General features: G+C 38.1%; 1 protein-coding gene across 1 annotated transcript in view; it reads right to left on the bottom strand.

The window, feature by feature from the left end:
* Positions 1-9,255: 9,255 nt before the first annotated feature.
* The window catches only part of samhd1 (SAM domain and HD domain 1), a 30,206-nt gene continuing 20,284 nt past the window's right edge, over positions 9,256-19,177 (bottom strand). The window contains exons 15-16 of the mRNA XM_058763695.1: positions 18,713-18,850; positions 9,256-10,438 (exon numbers count right to left, since the gene is read on the bottom strand). Of these exons, the coding sequence (XP_058619678.1) occupies positions 10,250-10,438; positions 18,713-18,850 (327 nt within the window). The 3' untranslated portion in view covers positions 9,256-10,249. The remainder of the gene's footprint in view (positions 10,439-18,712; positions 18,851-19,177) is intronic.

The following is a 19,177-nucleotide window of genomic DNA, read 5'->3' as shown; positions in this document are numbered from 1 at the left end:
GAACACAAACGAAGGTTTTTAACTCAAACCGTTGTAGTCTGTCAGTCCTATAATGCCAGTCAATGGGCACAGAATCTTTGAGAGAGAAAAAAACATGCACACAAATCCAAATTAAACCTTGCGGCTCGTGACGATACACTGATGTCCTAAGACACGAAACGATCGGTTTGTGCGAGAAACTGAACAGCATTTATATGCGTTCGGTCTTTTACTTGCGCTTCTGAATTGATCAGGATTTGGTTTAAATTTTAGTCTAGCTCCGTGTTCAATCTGACTCCAATTTCAATTGATCATTAAATTTAGGCAATATTCTTAATTAAAAACTGATCACAGATATCGAATGTATATTAATTTAGATATTTGATTATTCTGAAAATCCCATACTTTCAATTATTTGTTCATTAGGGACCAGGTATCGCTTATGAATTACACTTCGGCCGATAATGAATCCACAGACACAAACTCGTCAGTTCCAAACTTACTCAAAGGTATTATAACCACTCTGCACTCTAAGTGAGCTGCGCCTGCATACTCATATTTTTCCTATAACCACGAGAGCTACACCGTGTTAAACCAGTGACAGTCAGAAATCAGAAGCCCCTAATGGTGTTCCCCATGGTTCATCCGTCAGTGCTTCGGTATGATCTGTCCTGAACGCAGATTTGTGGAAATACCGCTACACATTAATCTACTTGAAAAATGATTTCAGAAGAGATCAGAATAAATCAAATATAACAATGTATTATTAGTCAGGTAAAAAAGTGTCACACCAATTACATAATTAAACAATAAGAAATCAATTAAAAAATAAGAAAATACATAACATCAGTTGTTCAAAGATGAATCTAAGAGTAAAATGTTTACCTGACTTCAGGAAGATACATAGTATGGAGCATATGAAATACACTCCTCACTATGGGCTGATCTGGCTACAGAATCACAATGCCTGATTTGCGACTTTCCGTTAAATACTACCAGAACAAAAGGGCAATAAACATTTTATTATCGGCCCCAAACAGATTACATCTGTGTATGGGAGATGAGAAGCCTCTATAGAAGCTGTTCTCGCGCTCAAATGGTCACATCTGGTGTACAGCAATGTTTTTCAGATTTTGAAAGGAGACCGCCCACAACAGAAGTAAAGAATTCACTTAAGTTTTCAATATTTGTCACAATATAAGTGACTGAAATTGAGACCATTTTACCAATCACACAGAGACCCTTAGAATGATACCAAACATGAAAGGGTTATGATAATGAATTCTGAAGATACAGTAAATGCATGATATAAGTATAGCAACTTGAGTTCTTGACATTTCTTTGTCAACTTTTAGTGACCTGGACCATGTGCCCAGGGGGGAAGGATGGGTGAAGGGACTGATGAGCAAATGGTCTTTCTGCCAGATCTTCTTGTCAGATTAGAGAGTTTATTGTTTTGTTGGATGGCATGTGTGTTGCGAGACTTCCTGAGTGTTTGGCTTCACGAAGAGTTAATTTCATAAGGAAATAATTTCACTCCTTGCAGAGCAGCCATCAAGTATTAGACATTAGATTAGATTAGTGTTCTAGATCATTACATGCGGATGTTTTTGGTCCTATTTTTAAGGTCCTAGTATTTAACAGTGGGAAATTACTAGTCATTCAGTTTTTATATCAACTATGCCCATTAGTTTTGCAAATTGGTATGTTTCGTCAGTCTGTGAAGAAATATAGAGCTGAGTATCATCAGCATAACAGTGAAAGCTAACACCATGTCTCCTGATAATATCTCCCAAGGGTAACATATAAAGCGTGAAAAGTAACGGCCCTAGTACTGAGCCTTGAGGTACTCCATACTGCACTTGTGATCGATATGATACCTCTTCATTCACTGCTACGAACTGATGCCGGTCAGATAAGTACGATTTGAACCATGCTAAGGCACTTCCACTAATGCCAACAAAGTTTTCTAGTCTATTCAAAAGAATGTTGTGGTCGATAGTGTCGAACGCAGCGCTAAGATCCAGTAGAACTAATAAAGAGATACAACCACGATCAGATGATAGAAGCAGGTCATTTGTAACTCTAATGAGAGCAGTCTCAGTACTATGATACGATCTAAATCCTGACTGGAATTCCTCACACATATCATTTTTCTCTAGGAAGGAATATAATTTTGAGGATACTACCTTTTCTAGTATCTTTACAGACCGATCTCAAATCTCCCTTTTCTGTCAATTAATTCTTTGATGTCAAGCAATTGTTTTTTAAAATAAATGTCATATCACTGTCATCATTTTATTTTTATCATAAAATAAAAACTCGCAATTCGTGCAGTTTTTTTTTTTATTATTTATTTACCTCTAAAAGTACCATATTTTTATGTAAAATATGCTTATTTCTATGTTATATTTAAAGGGATAGTTCACCCAAAAATGAAAATTTGATGTTTATCTGTTGATATGTTTATCGAATGCATAGTTGATATAAAAAAACTGGATGATGAGTAATTTCTTACTGCTAAATTCTGAAAAAAGAGGTGTTAATTATCGGACCTAAAACCTCCACATGTAATAACCTAGAACAGTGGTTCCCAACCTTTTTTTCATGGGTCCCCTCTACGTACACATATGGTAATCTTAGAAATGCACATTTGACATTGAGTTGACAGTAGTAGTTTGTGTTAGGATGCAGATGAAAATTTGTTCATTATCAAAATCAAAAATCATTATCAAAACATCTGTAAAAAATTGCAACAACCTCCTTTTTTATATGGTGAAATTTTATTTTTCTGACTGTTTAAGTTTTATTAAAATTAACCATTGTTCTTCCATACATTTACATCATGATAACCAGAGTTAAAACCACACATATAAAACCTCAATACTGTGGTAAAAATCCAACTATATGGTTTCTAGGTAGCCTATTTATATGTAAAACAGTAGTCTAAATACATTTATTTTAAATGCACAAACGCTAGCCTATAGCTTAATCACAAACAGGGCCGGGTCTAAGGGGGGGATTCTTCTTCTGCCCCTCGATCATCCACCGGATACTTAAAAAAAAATCTAAACATTAAATTAGTTACATATCAAAATGACCAGAGATATAGCACAGTGTTTTTTTCTTGAACGCCATTCTACACCTTCCCCACACTGACAGAATTTCATGTGAGATGTTCAAGCCATATTACCGTAATTTTAGATTCCGACTTGGAAAAAACATTCATGTCCTCTTCCTTTTTATGAGCTGTTTTCCAAAGCTTTCTCGCTTTATTCGTGACACACGCTCCGCATATTTTTATATGTTTAAGTCATAAGTTTACATACACCTTGCAGAATCTGCAATAATAGCCTAAAAAGGAAGGGGGGGAAAAGAAAAAAAGATATTTTAAATTGCATGTTGTTGTTGTTTTTATTTAGTACTGCCCTGAATAAGCTTTTTCACATAACAGGTGTTTTTATATAGTCCATATATGCATTTACACAATTTAAGCAGTTTAAAAGTTTTCTTGCGCTTGATTTTCATTACCTGTTGATCCAGACTGTTTTTATGATAAGTTGTCCTGTGCAGTCCTGTTCTGCCCGCTGTTCTAAAGAAAAATCTTAATATCCCAGTCAACACGTGAGGTCACGCGATGATCACAGTGACATCACACCATTCTCATACGGTGATCCTCACAGTGTGAGTAATATATGAGCTCATTGTGAATTCAAAATGTTGAGCAGGTTGAGAGGAGGCAGATCAAATATCAGTCGCTGGGGGACATTCTACTTCCTGTTTCTCAACACTATCACAGTGATATCACAGTGGTGTCACATGATGAGCTCATGAGTGCACGCCCAGCTAACAGATTTCTGTTATAAGAACCTTCTCCAAACATACAACTGACTTCCAGCCACAGCCTTAAATGAAATTAACTGAAATAAACAAATTACCAGCTTCACTCATTATTAACCAGACTGACTTAATTTCTGTCAGACATCTTCAGAAGCGCTTATTGGGAATTAACAGAGATTTAGATGATGATGTTTTATTGTTTTGTTTGATGTTACCATCATAGTGATTAGTGTTTGCTTTAGTTGGGCTCTTGACCCTTGACTTTATAACATTATATTTTTTGGGGCTGCTGTAACTGTGTTTGTAAAGCACATTTGTTATGGCAAGGAAACCCAAAAAGAGATTGCAATCAGGTGATACTGGTTTGTTATTGATGATAACAACACAGTCATCACCTAGATTCAATGTGCAGTCTTGGTCTTGGGAAGTTGTGGCCTAATGGTTAGAGAGTCGGACTCGTAATCAAAGGTTGTGAGTTTGAGTCTCGGGCCGGCAGGGATTGTAGGTGGGGTGAGTGAATGTACAGTGCTCTCTCCACCCTCAATGTTACGAATGAGGTGCCCTTGAGCCCTTCCTGGGCTCCGCAGCATAAATGGCTGCCCACCGCTCCTGGTGTGTGTATACTTTGGATGGGTTAATTGCAGAGCACAAACTCCGAGTATGGGTCACCATACTTGGCCATATGTCACGTCACTTTCATAATAATTTATGAAGAATTATAAAAGCATAAGACACAAACATTATTAACTACTCTTGATGTTTCTCTTTGTGTTTAAATGACAGTGTATGAATCTCAACAATGGTGACAATCAAAAGCTTCATGCTGCAATGCATGCTGGGTACCAAGTCTCTGTGCAGTGAGTGCACTTTGACCTCACATTAGTATGAGCTCACAGTGAGGGCGCTGTGAGGTTACACTTTTAGCTCACTGTTACTTCACATTGTGACCTCATCACGAGTATCCTGTGAGCTCATGGTGACATCACTGTGAGATCAAATTGTTGACTGGGATGCCTTGAGCATCAGTGAATGTTTGCAGTTTTTGATCATGACAACTCACAGTAGTAAGAATCGGTTTTAAGAATTAAGAATCAAGCAAGTAATCTTTTGAACTCGACTTGTTTTGTGTAATTTCAGTTATTATTTAGAATTGTGGTCTGTATGTAGAAATCTATTAGCTTATATACAAATTGCTTATTTTAAAATAGCTGTAGGCCTACTAAAAACAAAATACATTAAATAATCATTTTAAAATCATTAACATTTTGCAGATCCTGCAATGGTGACTTCAACTGTACATACATTTAATGTTCCTTTGAAATTACTTTTGGTGCAATAAACAATCCTGAATAGTTTTCTTGCAAGACACATTAGAGAAAGCATTGAAATATTATTTAAATGTATTTTATTTAAAACTGATGCAGTTTAATTACTAATCAAAGTGAATCATTATGAATTTGACAAAAAGTGAATTGAAAACCAAACACCTATAATTCATGAAGTGAATAAAGTCCGTAGCCAGCTATGAGGCCACCGAGGTCCGGATCTCGGTAAATGTCTCATGTTCAAAAATAAAATTTGTTCTCTGAACGACTAATTTGCTGTTAAACTCCTCATATGAATGTCTGTATGACATGTATAATGACAATTTGCAAGAATTGTAGCGTCTGTGGTATGAAACCGATTGTTGCGAGATGCTGGCGAAGTAAACGAGTCTCTTTGAGACAGTTGTGAGTGAGGAGTGTTGCCAGATCCAGCTATTATAAGCGTTTTTAGACTTGTCCTTTCCACTCAATTTAACACTTTAGAAAGTTAATAAAGTAGGAAGTTGTAGTTTGGGGTCAGCAATATCTTTATCTTATCTTATTTGCAAAATATTTGAAATAATTTCGCTTTATTTTTATTTATTTTTAGTTTTTAATATCTGGCAACACTGCATCAACGGCACTCAAACTGACAGTAATCAAAAAAGCCTATGGACAGGTTATTGCTGACAGGATACGACATTCGGTAACGGAAAAGCAAAAATATCATGATATTATCTGTCAGAAACGTTATCAACGCTGTCAAAAACAGTATTTAACTCTACACAGATCTGTAGAACAAGGTTAAATAATGAAATGAAACATAGCGCCATGAAGAAGTCTATGCTATGTCATTCAGTATAGTAGTTAAATGCTCACAAATCATGTTATAAACATTCACTAGACAAAGTTATCAGCTATATAGCAATGGATATTAATAAAAAATATAACAGTAATACATTGTTGCATGAATAATAAACAACTGATAAAATGATCCACCCCAAACTATAGTACAGTAGGCCTATTAACAAATGTTGATGCAATAGAGTATGATTTAAAAACGATTATCCCTCCAAAACAGAGCAAACATCTTTCACAAACATCTACATGTCTGTCTCTTTTAAAGTGTTTATAGTGTATATAATGAGTTGTATTTGTTTGTTATTATAGCACAATTCTTTAACAACAGGAACCTAGGTGTGCTATTTTATAGCAATCAAAAGCCACATCTCTAGCATTTGTAAAACTGCATTTTTCCATCTCAAAAACATATCTAAATTATGACCTATGCTCTCAAAGTCAAATGCAGAAATGTTAGTTCATATGACCTCAAGGTTAGACTATTGTAATGCTTTATTGGGTGGTTGTTCTGCACGCTTGATCAACAAACTACAGTTGGTCCAAAATGCAGCAGCTAGAGTTCTTACTAGAACCAGGAAATATGACCATATTAGCCCGGTTCTGTCAACACCTTTATCAAGTCAAGTCACCTTTATTTATATAGCACTTTTATCAACACAGATTGTGTCAAAGCAACTTTCTAATATCAGAATAGGAAAATAATCTTTGAGTGAAAATAAAATTGAGTGTTTAGTGTGTCAATAAAGGCATTTCATTATTAAATTCAATGATGTCATTGTCCAACACTGCACTGGCTCCCTATTAAACATTATATAGATTTTAAAATCTTGTTAATTACTTATAAAGCCCTGAATGGTTTAGCTCCTCAGTACTTGAGCGAGCTCTTATCACATTATAGTCCTCCACGTCCACTGCTCCGAGGGACATGGAGTGCTTTTACCTGCAGTTACAAATGCATTTTGATATTGTAAACATTAAACATTGAATACTGATATTTGAGATTATTTTAAAATGAAAAGATACTTTGAATATGAAATTAAAATCGCCAGCAGGTGGCAGCAAGTCACTGTTAACAAGTGAGTCATTGCTACTGAACCGAATCATTTAAACAGTTGATTCATTCAGGAACGAAACAACATCGTCATGTTGCTCAGAGACGCAGAACAGTGCTGTAGCTGTTTGGAATTTTTTTTTTTTGGTGAAATGGAGCAAAAACGGGCAATATGGCGTCTAAAAACGTAAGTCTCTTAATTTAACATTGTTTATTGAACTCTTGTATAAAATCAATATCACATTTGTAATTATGCTTATTTTTGAAGAAAAAAACGGCACTCTTTATGTGATTTTAACCATATGAAATGATATACAGTATATATATACACATTTTCTGCCCCCATATCTTGAATTTTGTGATCATTCTTAATGCATTTTATTAGACTGAATCATGCAGTGAAGAACGCACGCGCCTAGTCTAGACTTCATCACGTGATGTAAGCATGCACTCTGTAGGTGTTCTGTTTAGTTTTTGCAAAATACTCCATAATGTCAAATTGCACATCGTTAAAATATCGATTACGATATTATCGCAGACGATATATCGCACACCCTTAGTTTCTCAGATACTATTTAAATTGAACTGAGCTGAACAATGACATCACTGAATTCAATTATGAACTGCCTTTAACTGAAAATAAGAGTGTTTACACATCCACATCACCCTGCAGCCCAAGACCGGTTACCCACTGAAGCTAAGCAGGGTTGAGCTGGTCAGTACCTGGATGGGAGACTGCTGGGAAACCTAGGTTTCTGCTGGAAGAGGTGTTAGTGAGGCCAGCAGGGGGCGCTCACCCTGTGGTCTGTGTGGGTCCCAAGGCTCCAGTATAGTGACGGGGACACTATACTGTAAAAAGCACCGTCTTTCGGATGAGATGTTAAACCGAGGTCCTGGCTCTCTGCGGTCATTAAAAATCCCATGACACTCATCGTAAAGAGTATTGATTGGCTCTATCTCTCTCTCTCCACCTGTAGCTGTGGTGAGCGCGCTGGTGCTGTTGTGCTGTGGCTGCAGGTGGATGCTGCACACTGCTGGTGGTTGAGGAGAGACCCCCCACATGATTGTAAAGCGCTTTGGGTGTACAGCAATACACAATAAAGCGCTATATAAATGCCTCATTTACTATTGTCCTTTTGCATTATTACACACTATTTTCCTATTTAATACTGTAAAGCTACTTTGATACAATCTTTATCTGATGCCAGTCAAAGCAAAAACCTGATTGTGATAACTTTGCAGAATTATTAAAAATACTAAAATATTCCATTATGAGTATTCAGACCCTCAAGGCAGTACTTAGTTCAGGGGAATCGTCCTGCTCCCGGAAGGCCAGCATGATTTCAGTTCGCCTGGAAGTATTAACTCATTAAAATGGTTGTCCAGCATTATTGACACTACAGCACTTCATAGGCACTCTCATGTCAGCAGTAGTCTATGTATCTATGAAACAAAGCACACTACTGTTAATGCACATCAACTACACTTGAAGTGAGAGTGGCCTATAAACAGCTCTAATGTAAACTTCACGGACGAAGCACATTTGACCAGAGAGCAGTCATCAGTTTCTCCAACTCTTCCCGGTGTTTATAAGCTGCCGCTGATGCTGCTCGAGTCTTCCAGTGTGAAGCCCTGGTGTCTGATCATCTGTAGTGATCACACCTCTAGACTACACTAGAAATAAGACTACTGTTGACATACGTCAAGTAACTGTGTACTACAACGGAACGGACTCCTGACCTGTGTGAGCAGCTGCATGCTGCTCCATCACTGACCTGAGGACCGCCAGCTGCCGCTTTGGGCATCTATAGCACTCGAACCCTTTTATGATCACTTTCAGGTCATCTGCAGTTTAAAGGTGTATGAGGGAAATGTACAATTGGAATCATTTATTGCTGCTCTTCAGTCAAGTTAATGTTAAAGCAAGCTCATGCTACACAATTTATGGCTGGATTATGCTGTCACTGACAGATTTACAAAAATAAATGTAACACGTGATCTGAATCAGTCTCCAGCGGTCACAGACACTGTCGTTTCATGATATTATCGCCACCTGATCTTGTAGTATAAAACATGTTTGAAGCTTGCAAAGGAGGAACTAATCTAGCCATTCACAGTGCCGATGGGAGAAATGGAAAATTGTTATACTATTATGTACTCAATTAAAAAAAAATAAAAGGGTATAATGCACTTATTGTGTTCATGTTACATTACCAAACCAAACCTCACCTCGACAGCAGCACAAGTGATGAGCCACCACTTAAACTTTGCAAATCAGTGTAATTATAGATTATTTTTAAATACAAATGCAAATGTAAAAACATCAATTGTATCAAACCATTCATTTAAAGTCAAGTACATAAAAGTGGGTCCGACTCTGTTGACTATCAGGCCAGGAGTTGTACATTAAAACAAAGTACAAAGAATTGCATGACTGGATTTTTATTTGCAGGCTCTGGATTTTGAGATATTGATTGAGTTTGCATCGTTTCAGCACAACATCTCCAAGCATGACGTGCAACATGGTCCTCAAGTGAACCTTTTTCTGTAGAACAGACTTGATGTGATTGTGCTGTGACTTAACACTTCAGTACAGACTGAAATATAACCCAGAATAACAGTCAGACAGATTTCTGTTCACAGCAAAAGCCTGTACTGATGAGAACGTCTAAACAAGATCCTAGACAATCAGGCCACCATCAGCAATCACTGTTATACCAAGAGGCTGAAGTCTAAAAAAATATATAGTTATATAGTGCTCAGATATAGATCTATAAAACGCCATCACCTTCGAGACCCTTTATAACATGAGTTTCTACACACTGCGAGTGAGTGGAGGGCCGATTAACAGAAGGAAAAAAGTAACAGTGAGTCCCTGATAAAAAGTTTGAAATAAATAATAATAAAAAATAAAAATTAAAAAAAGCAAACACGCATTTAAGTTTTCCCTCTGCATCGAAACATGATGGATGGAGGAGAGAGACATTCATTCTGGATTGATGTATAATAAAGTGTCTCCGTGTCAGAGGTGAGAGTTGCATTAAAACCCTGGCTATGAACATGATATTAAAGCTGAAAATAAAAGCAAACAGAGGCAAACACAGTTTAAATGAAGCTGAAAAACACGACCTCTCCCAATGTTCTCAGAGAGAGAAGCGCAGGGCTGATCAAAGGTTTAGAGTGGCGAGATCCCTGAGAGCCGAGGGCCAGTGCTTCAGAGTCTGCGGTCCTCCTGAGCTTGAAAGAGGTTGACTTTCACATTATGCCCAGTCTTTCTGGGCGTTTCCTCTCTCGTTCCGGGACGATGGTCTTCATCGCTGCCATCACTGTCCTCGTCGCCTCGCTCCAGCGTGTGCCAGTCCCGTTTGAGTGGGGTGAGCTCGGGGGCGATGATGTCTCCATCCTGAAACACATTCACCAACACACCAGTTTTACTGCGGGTCAGAGAACACACGAGAGATCCTCAGGAGCTCTGAGAACCAAACAACACTGGAGCCAACGCACTTCACTGTATGGACAAACAACAGTGAGCGTGTTCACATGCACTCATAACTACCAAAACTGACCAGCAGACTGAAATCAGCTGGTTTATTGACGTTTATTTTACAGCCCCGTTCTACATGCACATACAGTGGTAAAATAAGTATTGAACACCTCACCATTTTTCTCAGTAAATATATTTCTAAAGGTGCTGTTGACATGAAATTTTCACCAGAAGTCAGAAACAACCCAAGTAATCCATACATACAAAGAAAAGCAAAACAAATATGTTCAGAAATTAAGTTCTGTGTAATAAAACTGAATGACAGGGGGGAAAAGTACTGAACTACTGAAATGTATTTTCAGTAATGCAGTTCCTTTCGCGTTTCTATTCGCGCCTATTATTGTTTTCTTTTTCCTCGCTCCGTTTCATTTCTCTCTCGCTCTGAATGATTCTCTTACCACTGTTGTTTGAACTCGTGAAAAACAATCACGGTGAGTAATGGCTTCTTCTCCTGCTATTTGCCACATGTATAGTTTATCTGTCTCTTTCCCTGCATTTATCACACGTGAATCCCTCGCTGCTGACATAGTTAGGCTGACAGAAGGTTTCAGAACTAGAGACACGCATCCAAACTTTAGTTGAGGATAGTAAGAATGTGAGGGCTGTAGATACTGCTTTGGATCCTGTACATTGTTCGGTTCCGGTTGAGCCCGTGCAGCAGGGCAGCTGGGTGACAGTGAGGCGGCCTAGTCGCGGGTCAAAACACCACTCTTCCGTTCCGATCAGAACATCAAACAGGTTCTCCCCACTCAGTGAAGCACCCGCTGAGAAACCTGATGAAAGTGCTCTAGTTATTGGCGATTCTATTGTACGGAACGTGAAAATAGAGACACCAGCCACCATAGTCCATTGTTTACCAGGAGCCAGAGCACCTGACATCTTGGCAAATTTAAAAGTGCTGGCTAATGCTAAACGTAAATTCAGTAAGATTGTTATCCACGTCGGCGCTAATGATGTTCGACTTCGCCAGTCGGAGATCACCAAAAATAATGTTAAAGAGGTGTGTGAACTTGCAAGTACGATGTCAGACACTGTAATATGCTCTGGTCCGCTCCTGCTTACCGGGTGATGAGATTCATAGCAGACTGTCGTCACTTAATGGCTGGATGTCTGAGTGGTGCCCGCAAAATAACATAGGCTTTATAGACAATTGGAAGAATTTTTGGGGCAGACCTGACCTGTTGAAAAGAGATGGTGTTCATCCCTCCTGGGGTGGTGCCGCTCTTCTCTCTAGAAATATGGCACATAGTCTTAGAGTTTGTACTTGACTAACTGGAGCCCAGGTCAGGAAGCAGACAGACTGGCTAAACCAATCGTCTGCTAGCCGCCTCACGTCACCAAAGTCAGTTAACTCTCAGCACATAGAGACTCCTTCACCTAGATATCACTCTATAGAGACTGTGTCTGTTCCCCGAACTAGAAAATACAGAAAACATCCAAACCAAAGTAATAGTAACAATTTAATTGATGTTCAACAAATAAAAAAACGATATAATACAGATAAACACATGATAAAGCTTGGCTTATTAAATATTAGATCCCTTTCTTCAAAAGCACTTTTTGTAAATGATATGTTCACTGACCATAAACTAGATGTGCTTTGTCTGACAGAAACCTGGCTAAAACAAGATGATTACATTACTTTAAACGAGTCTACACCCCAAGATTACTGTTACAAACATGAACCGCGTCCAAAAGGTAAAGGGGGAGGTGTTGCTACAATTTATAGAAATATTTTCAGTATCTCTCAGAGGCCAGGTTTCAAGTATAATTCGTTTCGAAGTAATGGTGCTTCATATAACGTTATCCAAAGAAACAAGTGTTAATGATAAATCCCCTGTGATGTTTGTACTGGCTACTGTATACAGGCCACCAGGGCACCATACAGACTTTATTAAAGAATTTTCTGATCTTCTATCAGAGTTAGTGCTGACTGCAGATAAAGTCCTAATCGTTGGTGATTTTAATATCCATGTTGATAATGAAAGAGATTCGTTGGGATCAGCATTTATAGACATTCTGAACTCAATTGGTGTTAAACAACACGTGTCAGGACCTACTCATTGTCGAAATCATACTCTAGATTTAATACTGTCACATGGAATTGATGTCAGTGGCGTTGAAATTTTGCAGCAGAGCGATGATATCTCAGATCATTATCTAGTCTCCTGTATATTCCATATAGCTAAAGCTGTAAAGCCAACTTCTTGTTACAAATATGGTAGAACCATCACTTCTACAACAAAAGACTGCTTTATAAATAATCTTCCTGACTTATCTCAGTTCCTCAGCATATCCAATAGCTCAGAACAACTTGATGATGTAACAGGAACTATGGACTCTCTTTTCTAGCACTTTAGATGCGGTTGCTCCTTTATGCTTAAGGAAGATTAAGGATAAGAGTCCAACACCGTGGTATAATGAGCACATCTGCGCCTAAAGAGAGCAGCCGGAAAATGGAGCGCAGCTGGAGGAAAACTAAATTAGAGGTATTTCGTTTAGCTTGGCGGAAAGTACCCTATCCTACAGAAAAGCATTAAAAACTGCTAGATCTGATTACTTTTCATCTCTTCTAGAAGAAAACAAACACAACCCTCGGTATTTATTCAATACAGTTACTAAATTAACGAAAAATCAAGCATGAAAAATCATAATGACTTTATGAACTACTTCACTTCCAAGATCGATACTATCAGAGATAAAATTGTATCCTTGCAGCCGTCAGCTACAGTATCGCATCAGATAGCGCACTATAGACCCCTGAGGAACAATTCATTCATTCTCTACTGTGGGAGAGGAAGAATTGTATAAACTTGTTAAATCATCTAAACCAACAACATGTATGTTAGACCCGATTCCATCTAAACTACTAAAAGAGCTGCTTCCAGAAGTCCTAGATCCTCTTTTGGCTATTATTAATTCATCATTGTCATTAGGATATGTCCCCAAAACCTTCAAATTGGCTGTTATTAAGCCTCTCATTAAAAAAACACAACTTGACCCCAAAGATCTAGTTAATTACAGACCGATCTCAAATCTCCCTTTTCTGTCAAAGATACTAGAAAGGTAGTATCCTCACAATTATATTCCTTCCTAGAAAAATGATATCTGTGAGGAATTCCAGTCAGGATTTAGATCGTATCATAGTACTGAGACTGCTCTCATTAGAGTTACAAATGACCTGCTTCTATCTCTTGTTGCATCTCTTTATTAGTTCTACTGGATCTTAGCGCTGCGTTCGACACTATCGACCACAACATTCTTTTGAATAGACTAGAAAACTTTGTTGGCATTAGTGGAAGTGCCTTGGCGGTCAGATAAGTAAGATTTGAACCATGCTATCAGTTCGTAGCAGTGAATGAAGAGGTATTATATCAAATCACAAGTGCAGTATGGAGTACCTCAAGGCTCAGTACTAGGGCCGTTACTTTTCACGCTCTATATGTTACCCTTGGGAGATATTATCAGGAGACATGGTGTTAGCTTTCACTGTTATGCTGATGATACTCAGCTCTATATTTCTTCGCGGCCCGGTGAAACACACCAAATTGAGAAAGTAACGGAATGCATAGTCGATATAAAAAACTGGATGACGAGTAATTTTTTACTGCTAAATTCTGAAAAAACAGAGGTGTTAATTATCGGACCTAAAAACTCCACATGTAATAACCTAGAACATTATCTAACACTTGACGGCTGCTCTGTCAATTCTTCTTCATCAGTCAGGAACCTAGGTGTGCTGTTTAATAGCAATCTGTCATTTGAAAGCCATGTTTCTAGCATCTGTAAAACTGCATTTTTTCATCTCAAACGCATGAATTAACATTTCTGCATTTGACGTTGAGAGCATTGGTCACAATTTAGATATGCTTTTATGACCTCAAGGTTAGACTATTGTAATGCTTTATTAGGTGGTTGTTCTGCACGCTTGATCAACAAACTACAGTTGGTCCAAAATGCAGCAGCTAGAGTCCTTACTAGAACCAGGAAATATGACCATATTAGCCCGGTTCTGTCAACACTGCACTGGCTCCCTATCAAACATCGGATAGATTTTAAAATCTTGTTACTTACTTATAAAGCCCTGAATGGTTTAGCTCCTCAGTACTTGAGCGAGCTCTTATCGCATTATAGTCCTCCACGTCCACTGCGTTCTCAAAACTCCGGCCGTTTGATGATACCTAGAATATCAAAATCGACTGCGGGCGGCAGATCCTATTCCTATTTAGCACCCAAACTCTGGAACAGTCTACCTAACACTGTTCGGGAGGCAGACACACTCTGTCAGTTTAAATCTAGATTAAAGACCCATCTCTTTAGCCTGGCTTACACATAACACAGTAATACGCTTCTATTATTCAAATCCGTTAAAGGATTGTTAGGCTGCATTAATTAGATCAACGGAACCGAACACTCCCCATAACACACGATGTACTCGTTACATCGTAAGAAGAATGGCATCTACGCTAATATTTGTCTGTTTCTTTCCTAGTCTGTTTCTCAGTCCGTATCCGATCAGATGGTGGATCAGCACCAAGAGATGATGTCTACAGCCCTGATCGTCAGCGGAGACCAGCACACCCAGATGACCCCCAGATATATCCCCAGTGAAGACCTCGATTAAATACAATAAAACTAAAAAAATATAACAAAATAACTAAAATATAATACAATAGTAGTATTATGTAGTTAGGTATTTTTAGAAATTGCAACAAAATTTAAAAAAAAAATTTGAACTTTTGAACTGCGGGTTTCGTCTGGTCAGAGGAGAACTGGCCCCCCGACTGAGTCTGGTTTCTCCCAAGGTTTTTTTCTCCATTCTGTCTCGGAGGGAGTTTTGGTTCCTTGCCGCTGTCGCCTCTGGCTTGCTCAGTTGGGGACACTTCATGTCTAGCGATTATCGTCGATTTGATTGCACAGATACTATTTAAACTAAACTGAGCTAGACAATGACATCTCTGAATTCAATAATGAAATGCCTTTAACTGAAAATTGAGTGTTTAATCTTATCATTATACATTACTGACACTCTATCCTCCAATTTGATACTGTTAAGTGCTTTGACACAATCTTTATTGTTAAAAGCGCTATATAAATAAAGGTGACTTGACTTGACCAAAACAGTAACAACCTGTATTATTACTTAAATTGATCAAGTTCTATTTGAAAACATATTTAAAAAGATAGTCTGTCGATAATCTGTCGACTTTTGTGTTATGTTACGTGCACTATGTAAATAGAGATTCACTGCTCAGTGTAGAGAGAGATTCGTTGATCATAACTTAACTGTGTGAGATCGTGATGAACTACATGGGTGACAGAAAGCTCCCTTTATAGCAATTAAAAAGCTATGTCATATATAATCCTTTCAGAATTTGAATATACGTTTTGTTTATCATGCTGTTAAGAGAACCAAATGCCACATACACTCTACAAATGAAAGATTGAGCCTACTCTCGAAATTGCAATAGCCTATGTAATAACCATATCAATGGATCGGACAAAACGTGTCAAAAATAGTCTATGCATTAAGGATATGACTCGCAATTAAAGCTTTTTTTTTAAATTTACAACAACACAATAATAATAATAAAACTAACAATATAAAATTTGATTAAAAAAATCTCCCCTTACTCAGGTGCACATGCGATTTGTGAAAGGGATTTAAGGGTAGGCTATGTTTTAAAGTTAAGACACCATCTTATATAGTGTAGCATGATGTATAAATCATATGTTACGCTAAAACAATTTTTATAAAAAATTTTGCCATCTGTAGGCTTATAACAGTGAATTTGTATTTTAAAATGGGAATACGACTTTATGACAATGTTTTATACATTTTACATTTTTTATACAAGTTAATAGTGAAAAGTTCTTTAAAAGCACCTGTAATGCAATAAAGTAGGCCTAATTTACAATTTTTTAGAGCCATTTTTAAAACATTTGCTGCATTGATTAAAAATAAATAAATAAATCTGCTATAGCCTAGACTCAGGAAAACAGAAGTTGTCAACAAATCATTTAAATGTTATGGTATTCAGAACAAAGGAACATAAAAATCAGAAAATAGAGTCTAAGCAGCTATAAAATTAAAGTATAAATTTATAAATCATAAAATAAAACAAATTATAGCCTAATGGCATTCATTATAAAGAACGTATAAAAGTCTTGCCAAAACGAATGTATTTAAAGAGAAACTGAATTCGGCACGAGTACAAATGTTTCCCACGAGCGGCGCGATTGTAGGCCTACACAAATAAAAGTGAATCCAAGCACTCACAATAAAAACAAAACATTGTGGTTTTGTAAAATAAATAAAACAAATAAGGTGAGCTTTCAGTCCTCTCGGTTTCCTTGAACTTGCGCAGTCCCAAAAATAAAATGAAACTCAGTGTAGACTTTTTTTTGTGTGTTTTTTTAATATGTTAATTATTTAAGTGAAATACATTTTGTTCAGGACTATTTATTTTATTCCTTTTATATAGGCCTATGTTGTTTTATTATGTTTTTCTCCCTACACAGAAGCGCTGCAGGTGCGTGAGGTGGCTGTGTGAATCCCCGCACTGCGTGCCCGTCCGCTACACCACTGTATTATTAGCTTCCTAATAAATTGTAGAGATTAGTTGTGCTTTGAGCTAAATGCTGCTGAATACATGATTTTTCCCCGCAATATTCATAGACTAGATCAGTAAAATAAACGTTTTTCGTTCTCAATATTAAGTTCACTCGTGATCGTGTAAGCAGGGGGGCACGTCAAGTCATTTGGGGGGGCACTGCCCCCTAATGCCCCCCCCTTGGCGACGGGCCTGCTTACACATAATACAGTAATACACTTCTAATATTCAAATCCGTTAAAGGATTGTTAGGCTGCATTAATTAGATCAACCGGAACCACTTCCCATAACACACGATGTACTCGTTACATCGTTAGAAGAATGGCATCTACGCTAATATTAGTCTGTTTCTTTCTTATTCTGAGATCACCGATGCCGCCTGATCCAGTCCGTATCCAGATCAGATGGTGGATCAGCACCTAGAGATGACCTCTACAGCCCTGAACGTCAGCGGAGACCAGGACACCTAGATGAGCCCCAGAGACAGACCCCCAGTGAAGACCTCGTCTCCTAGACAGCCATCGGGACAAGACCACAGGAACCAGATGAGTCCTCTGCACAATCTGACACGGCTGCAGTTGGAATTGAACTGCTGGTTCGTCTGGTCAGAGGAGAACTGACCCCCGACTGAGCCTGGTTTCTCCCAAGGGTTTTTCTCCATTCTGTCACCGATGGAGTTCTGGTTCCTCTGGCTTGCTCAGTTGGGGACACTTCATTTCCAGCGTTATCGTCTGCATGATTGCACAGATACTATTTAAACTGAACTGAGCTGGACGATGACATCACTGAATTCAATAATGAAATGCCTTTAACTGAAAATTGAGTGCTTAATCTTGTCATTTTACATTGACACACTATTTTCCTATTTTGATACTGGAAAGTTGCTTTGACAATCTGTTTTGTTAAAAGCGCTGTATAAATAAAGGTGACTTGACTATTTAATACTTTGCACAAAAGCCTTTGTTGGTAATGACAGCTTCAAGACGCCTCCTGCAGGAGAAACTAGTGGCATGCATTTCTCAGGTGTGATTTTGGCCCATTCTTCCACACAGTCTTCAGATCTTGAACGTTCTGTGGATCTCTATGAACTCTGACCTTTAGTTCTTATTTTCTATTAGATTCACGTCAGATGATTGTCTGGCCGTTCTAGCAGCTTTATTTTCTTTCTCTGAAACCCGTCGAGAGTTTGCTTGGCTGTGTTTGAGATCATGGTCACCCTTGTTTCATCTTCATCATCCTGGTTCTGTAGGTGCTGGGACGGAAGCAGCTGATATTAATATCCACTGACGAGGGGCAAGATTGCTTTCCAATTACTGATAGATTTCAGCTGGTGTCTTGGCTTTCCATGCCTTTTTGCAGCTCCCTTTATTCGCGTGCTCAATACTTTCCCCCGTGTCATTCCACTTTATTATAATACTGTCTGAAATATATCTGACAAGTCCATCGCTCAAAGTACCAAGTAGGCCTATATTTAAGAATAAAACTTGAATGATTCAGAATTGGAAGAGCAAAGTCTTGCCTGGGGTTTGGTGAAGTTCCTGTTCATGCACCACTGGACAAAGTACTTCTTAGCAGCTTCAAGGCTCTTGTCATCAGTCTTCTTACAGTAAACCCTGATCAGCTGCTCCGCAAAGCACTCCGGCAGGAGTTTGGACACCTGTTACACGACACAGACATCAGGAACACAGGCCTTCATTTTGTCTGGGTTATAAAATTAGTCAGGCAATGCTCAAACGTACAACATCTTTGCTCAAACAACATGCATTTCCCACAAACTATATACAGAGGATATCTTCTTTGAGACTAGAGGCAATACAATCTAAGCATAAACACCCTCTCATTTAATATGGAAATGAATCCATAATCAACTGTTTTGTTTGTTTGTTTGTTTTTTGGGGGTATCAGTGGGTGAGTGAAATGTTGACTATGAAATTAGGCATATGACGATATTAAATTTTCCTGTTGCGATAATTGATGAAGCTTA

This window comes from Onychostoma macrolepis, chromosome 23 (genome assembly GCF_012432095.1).
Source record: "Onychostoma macrolepis isolate SWU-2019 chromosome 23, ASM1243209v1, whole genome shotgun sequence".
Classification (NCBI taxonomy): Eukaryota; Metazoa; Chordata; class Actinopteri; order Cypriniformes; family Cyprinidae; genus Onychostoma; species Onychostoma macrolepis.
The sequence above is the reverse complement of the archived record's forward strand: the minus strand, read 5'-3'. Positions and strand labels throughout refer to the sequence as shown.